This window comes from Benincasa hispida, chromosome 12 (genome assembly GCF_027475165.1).
Source record: "Benincasa hispida cultivar pf3 chromosome 12, pf3_genome.v1.1, whole genome shotgun sequence".
NCBI classification, from domain to species: domain Eukaryota; kingdom Viridiplantae; phylum Streptophyta; class Magnoliopsida; order Cucurbitales; family Cucurbitaceae; genus Benincasa; species Benincasa hispida.
Window position 1 is genome coordinate 17,990,623 of NC_143489.1, and position 13,950 is coordinate 18,004,572.

At 30.4% G+C, this 13,950-nt stretch overlaps 1 protein-coding gene across 1 annotated transcript; it reads right to left on the bottom strand.

Moving 5' to 3' along the window:
- Positions 1-1,576: 1,576 nt before the first annotated feature.
- Positions 1,577-4,074, bottom strand: LOC120069447 (stellacyanin-like). The gene is made up of 2 exons (XM_039021213.2): positions 3,875-4,074; positions 1,577-2,036 (listed from the first exon to the last, which is right to left on the bottom strand). Exons 1-2 carry the CDS (start codon positions 4,038-4,040, stop codon positions 1,648-1,650), a joined length of 555 nt encoding a protein of 184 aa, XP_038877141.1. The 5' UTR covers positions 4,041-4,074; the 3' UTR covers positions 1,577-1,647.
- Between the last annotated feature and the right edge of the window lie 9,876 nt (positions 4,075-13,950).

Below are 13,950 nucleotides of genomic sequence, written 5' to 3' on the forward strand. Positions count from 1 at the left end.
CTTTGTATATGTTACAATTGTTGTAAAGTGCTATAAATGATCTGATTCCAATCATTCATATGGAGACATGTAAGTGGGGGTATTCTATACAAAGAAGTTTGTATAAGACCGGACCATGAAATGTTTAGTCTCATTATATAACGTCGTTCATAATAAAGAGTTACATTTCACCAGGATGACCATAGGTAACATGACCTAATCATGAGTGAACTGTGAACTCCTACCTATGAAAGCGGTCCTTTCATTTGTATAGGTGAGAGTGGTCAGATCACCGACTCAACAAGCCTATCATTTTGGGGATTCCTCTAATTGGGGAGCTGGGAACACAACTACACAAGAAGGAATTCACTCATTCCCAAACGTCGGGGTAAGTAGATAAATTGCTCCCTTAAGAGCTGATTCCGAGGCTTGAACAATGTGGCGCCACACCCTCTCCTGAATTGAAAGGAGTTTGATCATAGTTGGACTATGATTTATTATTCATTAGAGTGATCGATGGTACTTAAGGAGATAGATGTAACTCAGGGGCAAAATGGTAACTTTGATCCAGTTGTAATTATGAGCAATTTGTGAAGGGTCATCGTACTGTTGACTAGTTATATATTCAATGGATACAAAAATATATCTGTAGTGTGAAGAGTGCAGTTGTTGGTCTTTTGTGGAGTATCCGACAGTTAAAGGATATGGTGAATAATTTAATTAAAGAATTTGCTTAATTATTCACGTACCGTTGGAGCTTTAAACTATAGGTTCATAAGGTCCCCTCTGTAGCTCAACGAGAATTAATGAGAATAAGTTTTTGGATTAATTTGAATTGTTCAAATTAATTGAGGAAATTAATGTATAATTAATTTAATTTTAATTATATATGATATAATTACTATAATGTATTTGATACAGTATAATATAAAGTATATTTGAGAGGAAATAAATATTTGAATATGATTCTAATATTAATCATATGAATATGGATTCATATAATTAAATTTAATATAAATGTGATTTATATTAAAAGTCATTGATGAGAGAGTATTTAAATTATAAGTTATATTGTTTTTTATACAATATAGAAACCATAGGTTATATGTTATATTTAATATAACATATAGTTTAATATGTATAAATTATATAATAAGGTAGTTATTATATATAAATATATATATTAATTGATTTATTAAAAACAAATTAATTTTATTTATTATTAAAATAAATTTTGGGAGAGAGTTATAACTCATTCCCCCTCTTTTCTCTCCTCAACGTGAAAGTGGGGTTTGTGGCTTCATGTTCATTATTCTGTTTTTCCACATAAACTAAAAAATAGAGAAAACACAAAAAGGTTTTGTGAAATTCTTCCATGCCTGGTGGTGCCCAAGTCAAGTTGATGTCTATTCGGTCTCATTTACAGCTTGTTGATGTATTCACTAAAGCTCTTTCTTCTTCTATTTTTAATCATCTTTTGTCTAGGATGGGTGTTGTCAATTTTCTATGTACCTGGACAGAAAGACCCTATGAAGCTTCACTGTGAGGGAGAGTATTAGAGTTTGTGATATATATATATGTCATTTTCTGCCCATGGTAGATTAATGCAGAAGTATTTTTATTATCTCATGTCTAATATTAAACCAAAAAAAACTCAAATATTATTCATCAAAACACAATAAAGGATGTGGATATGACATAACACACAAAGACAATTGCAAGAGCCTCTTTTCCACCGATCACAAAGCTGGCGGAGGCGCTCGGAACACCGTTGTTGTCAGTTTTGGAAGAAGGTCGGGGGAGGGTGTCGGACTGCGTCGGTGGCTGAGGAGCGGTGGCGGGGGAGAATGATTGGTTGTTCTCGACATTGACTTGAAGCTTCATGCCACCGAGACAGAGCAACCTGTTGGCGGAAACGAAGAATCTCTGGCCGGGCTGTGACAGCGTTATGGTGGTGTTTCCAGAGGAATAGGCTTTTAAAACATTGGTGGTGTTGCACGTGTTGAAATTCTCTCTTGTCACTTCGTTTAAACTTGCCGATGAAGAGTATTGGAAAACTATATATTTAGAGAGAGAAATTCAATTAGATAATTGACCATAATTGCAAAATGACTGATTATTGATTCATTATTAAATTTAGGGTGATTGCAAATATAATCCTCCGATCCAAGATGTTAGTAAATATAGCATAATATAAAATAATTTGCATATATAACAAAATTTAGATCAAGTCTCAGAGTCTATCAACAATAAAAACTATTACTTATATGAGTTTATCAACAATAAAGTTTATCACTAATAGATTTTGTTATAAGTAGTAATGGACTTTTATCATTAATAGATTCATATAAGTGATAGACTCCTATCACCAATAGCAAATTATCAATGATAGATTTCTATCACCCACAAAAGTATGTCATTGGTAGACTATTATCAATAATAGAGTTTATCACTAATACTCTATCTCGATAGACTTTATAAGTGATATGAGGTATTGTCAATAGACTCTATCAACGATTAGAGTCTCTGATTTATAGAAAGTAAGAAAATAATAAAAGGTGACCCAATAGAATAACCAATAGTAGAAAGTAAGAATCAACAAATTAAAATGAATGATTAGTTGCAACTCGATACGAAGTACATTTTTTTCTCTTCGTCTTCATATTTCTATACAAATAACATATAATTTCTAATATCACATCCAACCAAATTATTTTGCGTAAATCATGTTAACGTTCATTTTAGTGATGACATTAGAGACTATTATAATTGAAGTTACAAATATGTTAACGTTAAATATATAATATACTCCTTTGGGATTATTTTTTAATGTCAACCGACATAATTATTTTATTTTTATTTTTTTAAAAAAAAATCATCCCAAGTTGTTTCAATTTTTATATAATCTTGCTCACTTTAGTCTCCAAAATGGTAAATTCATGGATAGAATGATTATTTAATGTCAAAATACACATTTTATCAATGAAATGGCAAACCGTTATGTTTTAATTTGAGGAAATAAACATATGCAACTACAAAAATTTGAAAACCGACAAATTTCATACCTAAAATAACATAAATAATTTAATCAAATCAATATAATTAGTTGTTATAATTGTAGCAAAAGCTATCTCGTTGGTTGGTCAAAATAGACTATTTTGAGCTGTTTGATACGTTTGTACTTCTAAAAAAAGAGAAATATAAAAGAAAAACTTATTAAGAAAATTGTATTTATTATAAACAAGACCTCAAAAAAGCTAACATACTCCTTAATCAAACTCACAAATATGATATAGAATCATAACATTTAATGACAGTAATAGATTTGATTTGAAATAAAAAAGGAACGTATCTCAAACTTTTAAATCTTATTTAATAATTTTTTATTTTTTATTTTTTTGGTTTTTTAAAAATAGTCTATTTTCTCTCAACTTTTTGCAATGTTTTACATTTTTCTTAAGTAAAAGAGTTGAATTCTTAGCCAAATTTCAAAACAAAAAAGAATTCAAAAATTACTTTTTTTAATTTAAAAAATTTTGCTTGGTTTTTTAAAACATTGGTGAAAAGTAGATAACAAAATAATATATATTTAGAGGTGGGAAATATTTAGACTTAAATTTTGGATTGTTTTCAAATATAGTAAAATAAACCAAAATAGTTACAAATATAGCAAAATGTCACTGTCTATCAGTGATAGACACTGATGATAGACATTGATAGATTATTATCATCTATCAATGATAGACGGTGACATTTTGCTCTATTTGAAAATATTTTCAACAGCTTTGTCATTTAAACTAGTTTTTCTTAATTTTTAAAAATAAAAAATCAAATGGTTATCAAACGAGATCTAAAATTGGGGGAACATGAATAGTATTATAAAGTGAATAGTTACCAAGAACATCTCCCACAAAAAACCTCTTGCCTTGAGACCAAGTATCAAGATCAGTGCTGATATCCCAACCAGAAGTATCTCCTACAATATATGTTGTGGCATTGCATCTTAATGCAAACCCTCCAATCACCACTAACACCATAACCCAAATATTATTATTTCCCATTACACAATACAATCAATCACCCACTTTTGTTTCCTTTGTTCATCTCTTAATTTATATATATACCTTACACCAAACTTTTATTTCCTCTATTTTAGATTACCTAACTCCCCCAACTTCTATTTTTTCCCTTGTTAAGTTATTCAAAGAATTAAGGTGTGAAGATGGTGGTAGAAATAAGCAGTTTAACCTCCAATTCCAACCCTCAAAAACTAATATAACTCTTTTTTGACTTTTGCTTTACATTAGGATGGTCTTTTTTTTAAATTGGTAATTGTTATATATTATCTTCAAATGGAACCTTTCAAAGATTAGGGACCTTATGGATTGGATTCATCATTTTTTATCCCATGGTTAATGAGGGATGCTTAATGCTAGGCCATTGCCTTGGTATATAACTGCTGTATTTTAACCAAAGTTTAAGTAGGTAGCCAACCTGCCCACCATTTTGTTCATGAGTATGACTTCAACTATTAATAAATTAAAGTGTATGAGATGATTTTTATTGTTTTATATACTTCTATTTGCCACAATCTACTAGGTCAATTCTTTCATTTGGCTCAATTGGGAATGGGTGAAAAAAATATGACCGTGTTATATATCTCAAATAAATTAACGAAATTCATTAACATAAGCATAATTCAACCGATGTAAAATATGTATATCTAACCAGGAGACTAGAGGTTTGACTCTTCTACTTTGTATCTCGTTAACCCAAAGAAAGAAAAAGTTTAGACATGTAAATTACCTTAACGTATGGGTTAATATGCAATTTAAGTACCTTCTAAATGTGTCAACAGTTTGCTTCTCAACCCCAGATTTGCAATCTTGTAACTTGTTTACTATTACTTGAATTATTGTTTCAAACTACTCTAATTTTGTCATTTTTTTAATATATAAAAGTGCATTATTCTAGAAAGAGTCTTAAGTTGTTCCTCAAGTTGGAAACCTAACTCTCACTCGATATCATAACAAATAATCAGATTGGAAAATTAATGCAACAATGTGACAATGACAATAGTCAAATTTGACCCACGGTGTGTTATTGTGTGTACATACATATATAAATATATATACATATATACATATATATACATATACATATATATACATACATACATATATTTTTACTATAAGTAAGGGAGGACCTTAAAGTTTGATCATACAAGTAATATACGAATTCAACCTATATTTATATCTATATTCATTTTGACTTATCGTATATGTTACAAACTTAGAATCATAATTATATAATTATTAATTCTTTAAGATCAATTTATTAATAAACATATTTTATGTTATAGGTTTTTATAATTATTAATTTGCGAAATTGTATATTAATTATATGATAAAAATATCATACACTTTATAGTGTGTATATAAACACACACGTTATTAAAAAAAATTAGATGAGTATCACCTATAACAATATATTTATCAAAGTTTTTGTTGGTATTTATGCCATAAAGCTTCGTAGTTAATTAATTATTAAATAATTATTTACTTTAATTATTAATATTTTGATTATCAAGTTATCCATTACAGTAAAAATCCAAGGTTATTAGAATGTAATCTTGAACAATATATAATTAACATACAAGTAGATTGTGTTCAAATAATAATTTAAAGAGTTTATAGTATATGGGTAAGGATGGACGGACACCTTATCCTTGTGAGATTTATCTTGATAAGGCTATGGGTACGATCCACTTTGTAATAGTTACAAACAACTTGATCCAAATCATTCGTGTAGAAACATATGAGTGAGAGTATCCTACATAAAAAGTTTAGGATTGAGAAATAATTATTCTCTCTTTGCAAATCCATTTATTGAAGAGATTAACTTTTCACAAGATAATCATGTGTGACTTGATCTTAATCCTAAGTGAGTTATGATTCCTGTTTATGAGACTCGTCCTTTGATTTGCATGGGTGAGAGTGACCCGAGTCGCCAACTCAATATGCTTATCCTTTTGAGGACTTGACCAAGAAAAAATTTCGGAACATAACTTCATAAGATATAATTCACTCATTCCCATATAGGATAAGTATATGAGTAGTTCCCTTAAATGTTGCCTCTGAGACTTAAACAATGATCCAACCCTCTCACGAGCCTTATTTTATGGTTGAAACATAAAAAAATTGTTCACTAGTGGATCAATGGTACTTAAGAAGATAGACATAATTATAGGGGTAAAACAGACTTTTGACCCAGCTGTATTTACGAACACCTTATGAAGAATCAATTTGCTTATAATGATTACATTCATGGACCCAATTTGTCCAGCAGTGAATAAGAGTGCATCTATAGATATATAGTGGTATGCTCTATAGTTCATCCATAAATGAAGATCAATTAATTAACGAATTTATTTAATTAATCTTGAATAATTGAGTTTATAATCTATAGGTTCATAAGGTTCCATTGCTAGCTCATTACAGACCAATAAGGATCAAATGTATTGAAAGAAAAGTTTGAAATGTTTAAATATATAAAGAAAAAATATTAATTGTATTGAATACAATTAATAAAATTATTGATGTATTAAAATACACTATTATAAAGTTTATTTGAATAAGATTCAAGTTACAATTGCATAATATAGATAATTAATTTATTTGAATATGATTCAAATAATTAATTATTTAGTTTGAATGAGATTCAAATTAAAGATATAATGGGAGGATTAGTTTATTTAAATATGATTCAAATAATTAATTATTTAATTTGAATGAAATTAAAACTAAAGATATAATAGGATATTTAAAATATTTGAATATGATTCAAATATTTAATCATTTTAATATGAGATATTAAAATAGACCATTATAATTAAATCGGTTTATCTTAATGAGATTAGATTTAAACTAATTTAGTCCTATCACTACAACAAAACTAGGATTTCATGACATTTAAATACTGTTAGATTTAAAATTTGTGACGGTTATTTTCAGTTATTGTGCCGCCCGTAAAGACATAAACATTAAAGACAATTTTTAAAAAGTGACATAATTGGTCTTCTCATGACAATAAATAAATATAAACAATGAATTATTACTAACAATCATAAACTGTCATCGTCAAGTTTACTATGACATGTTATCATTATCATCAATTGAATCCAAATCGGCTTATTTCTGTAATGTTACGTGTATTGACGACAATTATAAAATGATAAAAATGAATATATAATGATATTTTTTTATTGTCAAGAATATCTAAAATATGACACTTTATTGTCAAGAATAATTGAACCGTGACAAACATTTGATGTCAACAAATGTTCTATCACAACACATTTTTATTGTCACAAATTCATATTTATGACATTTTTGTATTGTTACTATTATACATGGTTTGATAGTTTGTTATTTCTTTGAACTTTGTCATCACACATGATTTTGTAATCAACTTATTTATTTATTTATATATATATATATATATATATAAAATGATAAAGTTCATAGTGTTTTTACAAAGTGGTCGACTAAATAACCATTGGTAAAGATTTTATAATAAGCTAGCTAAGTACAATCTACCAACAAGCTTGAAATAAATACATATTGCAACCAAAATTTTGCTACTGGCCCTAAAAAATTCTTATAAATCAATCAATTACTTTGTGGCTTCACTGTTCCAATGGATCCTTGTAAAACCTAGTAAGAAAATAAAAAATAATTTTAGAGTACAACTCTACACCTCAATATTGACAATGATAACAATATAAGTAGGTTTACCTTTTGTAATGTCGGCTAATAATCATTATTAGGCAATAGCAATACCGGACGAACAATATTGATAGTCTTTTTACTCTTTCAAAATAATCAAATCACAAACAAGAAAATCATCTAACTCAACAAGTCTTCACATAATGGCTCAGAAGCTTCATAATTAGGTTTAGGACATGAAATATAAGACTATTCCTTGTATCATATAACCAAAATCATGTGAAGATACTTGACAAATGAGTTAAGGATAAGGAAAGCAATCTCACCCCGAATTGTAAGAAATCAAATATCAATGTGGATTGATAATCCTATGAACCATTATATTCATTCTCACCCTCCACATGTCATTGCAAACAGATGTAACAACACCCCCTCCCCCCAATATGAATATGCTTTATGTATGTTTCCATGCTCCAAAAAATAATAGTAGGATCCACCAAGGACTAGAGGTCCAAGCTCAAGAATTACCATAATATATTGAAATCCTTTAAGTTTGCTAAAAGAACAAATAAAACCATGGACAACTGTAACAAAAAAAAAAAAAAAATTGAAACATTATTTCAATAATAAGATCTCATAAATATAGAGGAATCCACTTCCAACTGCCTTCTAAGATATTACAAACTTTTAACATAACTATTTTCAAATCAATTCTATACATACTTAATTTTGAATAAATCCTAATGATATACCTACAAACGACAACGACCTTTGCAAATGCTATATAAAAGCTATGGTATATGTTGTTGATACAAAGCAAATAAATTAATGCTACTAAAAAAAACAAATTATGCAAATATTCAGAAACATCATAACACACTTCCAAAGGTACAAAAAAAATTTAAATTAAAAAAATAAAATAATATTCTACTTTTACAGGACCATTCAATTTTCAAGAAGATAAATAAGCTAGTATTCATGTCTTTGCACATTAAATTTTCAAATCAAATCATGTAATATGACAAGCACAATATTATATACTTTGTTTTGCACCAGATTATATATTTATAAACGACAGTTATTTTAAGCCCTACTATTCAACTATTAAATTTCTCATGCATAAGTCCGTCTAGTTTTTTTAGAATCTAAATGTAATTTAAGAAAACAAACTTCTTATTTGCCTGAAGATATGAGACATCCATTGAGTACAAAATTCATCTAAAAAAACTAGAGTGTACCAATTTCACTTGGGAAAGTTTGTTTCTACATGTAGAAACTCAAAATAACTCCAACAAAGGAGTTCTGATCTCTTTAATCAGTATTTTAAACGCTAATAAAAACATAAACAAGATAATGAATACTAAAATAGATGGGCTTTACACAATAACAATTTGTCTTCTTCTCAATATAAAAAGAGCCAAAACATACTAAAACAAAAGGCTTCGACCTCCTTTCTACTGCAGAAAAGTATAAAAGCATAGACTCCACATAAAATAGGCATTGAATAGAAACAAGGATCCATAAGATACCATGAAAAATTCTTATTATTAATATATGAAAAATTTCCATGATTGCGCAAACCAAGGTGATAATAAGTGGATTGGTTCATCTGATAAGAATTTTGATGGGCTCCTTGAAATTGATTCGCTTGACACACATAATGCCTGCTCAGGGTTAAGTACCTCCCATGATGTGAGTGCATTACAAGCTGCCATCGATGCAATCCATGGTTGGATACCTGTAGTCAAGAGATTAATGGCACTAGTCAAAGTAGTCATTTGTGCCTTAAAGAATTTACCTCATCGAGTTCATAAACTCCGACCATTCTAGATGAAGATCATTTTGAGGGCCAATTATAGCTCGTGGCAGCCATGTCCTTCAATAATGCTTGAGCAGCATCAGAAATTTTTGCAAAAATTGAGCCACCTGTAGCAGCATCCAAGATAGATTTTGTTGTATTGGTCAACGATCCATTGTAGAACAACTGGATTTGTAACCAGTCGGGTTATCCATGCCGGGGACACTTTCATAGCAACTCCTTATAGCGCTCCCATGCCTTGAATAGCTGCTCGTTTTCTCTCTGTCTGAATATGCCAATTTTCATTTTCAGTCTGCTCGTTTTCGCAGAAGGGAAGAATTTATTCAGAAAGGCTTAGGCCAACTCATCCCATGTGCTTATACTTCCCGTTGCAAGTGACTCTAGCCGATCTTTTGCCTTGTCCTGCACGAAAAAAGGAAAAAATCTCAATTGAATAGCATCAGAAGAGACTCCGTCTATTTTTACCGTCCCACTAATTTCCAAGAAAGAACGGATGTGCTTATGCGGATCTTCGTGTGGAGTTCCCCCGAATGCGAGGTCTCGTGCCATCTAAACTAAACTAGGTTTTAGCTCAAAATTATTGGCATTAATTGGAGCCTCAGCAATGCCCGTTTGGGTTGTAGGGACAACTGGTTGGAAATAATCTCCGATAGTTCTAACAGCTCCCCCTTGGGTCTCCCATGGCGTCAAGCTCAACTCTCATGTTCCTTCCTACTCTTCTCAAAGTCCGTTCAAGTTCTAGATCACAAGAAATAAGTTCAGCCTGTTGACTTCAAGGTCCAAGTTAAGATTAACTTAGCCTTTAACAATATTAAGCTTGGAAAAAATTTTCGTGCCACTCCCCGGTAACAATGCAAAAAACTTGACGGCATGCGCAAGTGCAGGAAATCGAAGTAATAAATCCCAAATAGAGTATCGTCCTCAGAAACCGGCATGAGCAAAATTTTCCTAACTTAGCTATCACAATTCTTCGTCAATTTTATCTAGGCATCCAAAAGATGATTTTTATCTATAACTACGGATAACAAAAATTCAGTCACACACAAAAAACAATTCCGAGCAAAACAATTCCAGGGTATTGTTTCATTTAGGAAATACAATGAATATAACATGCAATTGATTGAAATTGATAGATTGAGGCGAGAAGTTCTAAAATCAGGAAATCCTCTCTCAAGCTCAAACCATCTTAATAACTACCTATCGACCCGAATCTCTTTTATCGCTTGAATAGTTACAACATTAAGACTCTTCAATTGCATCCCTTATCATTCTAAATTCACTCTCATCCAATTTCGAATAACGATCTAAATTATTCGGTCCATTGAATTAAATTCTCTCTCGAGACATCTAATTAACTTAAGTTCATTCAATTAGTGGTCAGTTTATCAAAAGCATTAAGCATAAACAATTTAGAAATCGATGCAAAATCAATCAATTGTAAATTCAATATTCAAAGTAACATCCCCAAAATCCACAAATACCCTAAAACAAAAGAGTTTAGCCACGCATGATTCCAATAGCAATATTCAACAAACAAACAATCATTATGGTGGAAAATAAATTAACAAAGAAGAACGATCTCCCCTCAATCACGATCTTCTTGACTCTCGCCACGAATACTGGAATGTTCTTCAACAAAACTGCACGATCACGATCAATCCAGAAACGCTCTCAGATCAACTCTCAATCGAAATCTCGAGTCTTCAACAAAAAATGATCAGAATTGCTCTGTTCCAGCTCTTGTACGGGCTAGAATTTAGGTCAAATCTATCAAAGTTGGCTCTCTATTTTTCTCCTCCTCTCTTTTTTTCAGATTTGGCGGCACAACGTTGTTATTTATAATATACTTGCAGCGTTGCAATGCCAACGTCATGCCAGCCGCGTGTCAAAGTCGTAGCGTTGCAATGCTGTCCTGTTCCAAATTGCTTTCAATTCTGCAGCGTTAGAGAGCAGCGTTGGAACGCTCTTCCATCACTGGCTTCCCCGAATTTTCTTCCAAATTTGCCTCTTTTCTTGATCTTGGGTCCTTGGTTTCTTCCTAATTTTATAGCAAACCCGTAATTGCTCAAAATTGAAGTTTTGCCTCGAATTTTTTTTTATCATTTTCGCACAAATTGCTCTTGATGCTTAGTTTCGGAAAATTACTCAATAAACCACGTCAAACTAAACAAAACTAGCAATATTAGTTCTTAATTTGAAGGTAATAAAAGCACTTTTTAGATGCTTTTTAGCCGCATGCCCCTCTCGGTCATTGCATGCCTCTTTTGGCCGCATGCCCCCTTCAGCCATCACATACCTTGACATGCCGTGTGCCCACGCTTGGCCTAAGGCCTTCCTTGCTCGCAACTCATACTTAGCCAATGCCTCATCATGCCCATCGCCTATCACACTTGCCTAGCACACTATTACCCAACTAACCTTGCATGGGCTTGTTCAACGAATTGCCCATGTGTAACCTCATGGCCACACTCATCTTCATGGCATGGTCTCGTGCTTATCACAACTTCAAATAACCTCTACAAGCCTTGGTTGTCGCATACTCCAAGCTTTAATGCCTTAAAATTTCCAATGCATGGCCATTTTTGGCTTCCATAATTAACCAATTTTTCTTCATCCATTGCCCTTTGAATTACCACCCGAGAACCATATATTTCAATACTTAGAACTTTATTCCTTTCTTCCTTAATCATCTTCATGCACTTCCTTACAAACATAACATTAACTCATGCTTAACATACTTAACATATTAATGAATATACCTATGTAGGAAAAATGGGGTTCGGGGTTTACATTCTCCCTCCCTAGTTCCTTCATTTTTTTTTTCAAAGGAGACTCCTACAAGTCGAATCCTTACCAGAGTCATAGCGAGAAAGATCTCGTGGAGGAGCATCTAGCTACAACTACATGTCTACAAAGGAATGTTTCTCTTGTGCTTAACGTATTTATTGATTAAGTATGTTTTTAATTCTAATAAGAAATCAAAGCACGTGATTCCATTGTTTCTGCTGTGGGATCGAGACGTTCGATTCTTTCAGTTTTTATCCATTTTTAAAAACAATATAATTCTACATTTTGAAATTTTTAATTCAAAATCTAAACACACTGAAAAAACATGATTTTTATAAACAAACGTGACAACCAAGATGTGTACTAATAAATTTATTTGACCTCTCAAAATGAGCATAGTTGAACTAGAATAATGCTTATACTATCAATCTAGAAATCAGAGATTTATCCTCAACGTCAAATATTGTCAGAAAGAAAAATTATATATGTTTGACTTAGCAAACCTTTAGAATTTAGATTACATACCAAATATAAATTCATTTTTTTCCTTTGCATATATTTTATTGGTTAAAGATCATTTTTTGTCTCTAAAACTTTTAGAGGTAATAATTTAGTTCTCGAATTTTGATGTGTAATAATTTAGTTCATATACTCTTAATTTTATAATAATGTAGTCTTTAACCCCAAGTATGTAACAATTTAGTCCTTGTAATTTTAAATGTGTCATGATTTAGTTCTCATTGTGAAAATCATTGTAAAGATTTAATGAAATATCTTATATAAGTAGATCAATTAACTAATTATGAATCCAATATGTTTATAGGATTGTTTTCAAATAGGAAAATGAACAAAAAAAATATTTACAAATATAGTAAGATTTCACTGTCTATCTATGATAGACTGCAATAGACTACTATCTATTTCTATCCGTATCGTGATAGAAACAAATAGTAGTCTATCACGGTCTATTGCAGATAGACTGAGAATTTTGTTATTATTTATATGTATTTAAAATAATTTTACATGTTTATAAGCTATAATGTTTAAATTGTCAAATAATAAATGGTAATCAACATTTAATTCTGACGAAATTTTTTACGATAGAAATTAATTGATTGTTACAAATTTAAAAGTTAAAAGATTGAGTTGTTACATACTAAAGTACAAAGACAACATTGTTATAAATTAAAATTGAAACTACAACAACTAAAACATAATAAAGCAAAGTTCAACTAAATAAGTTTGAGGAAAATTTATTTAAACCAATTTTATTCTTTGTCCAGCATGTTGCTACTTGCTGACAACGATATACTATTTATTGTTTTTTTTAATATAATATATTTTAAATAGTAAATTCAAAACAAGCATCCAATTCTAATTATAATAATTTAGAAAAAGAAAAAAATAATCATAAGCAATCCCCAAAATGAAAATGTTCATTTTCCTGCTGGAAATCTCATCAACTTTTCCTGTCAATTATATGGGAATATAGATGGCAAATAAATTCCACATCTCCATCCAAATTCATTATATATATATATATATATATATATATATATACATGCATATAATAAATTGTAAACTTCATGAAATACATTTTTTTTTTTGTTTATATTAGAAAATTTAATAATTCCCCCA

What these genes read in the sequence shown, in the direction of transcription:
- LOC120069447 (XM_039021213.2), bottom strand. Translation starts at nt 4,040, where the DNA reads ATGGGAAATAATAATATTTGGGTTATGGTGTTAGTGGTGATTGGAGGG. An exon ending in TTTTGTGGGAGATGTTCTTG is followed by an intron (nt 2,037 to 3,874) that starts GTAACTATTCAC and finishes CTAAATATATAG; the next exon opens with TTTTCCAATACTCTTCATCG.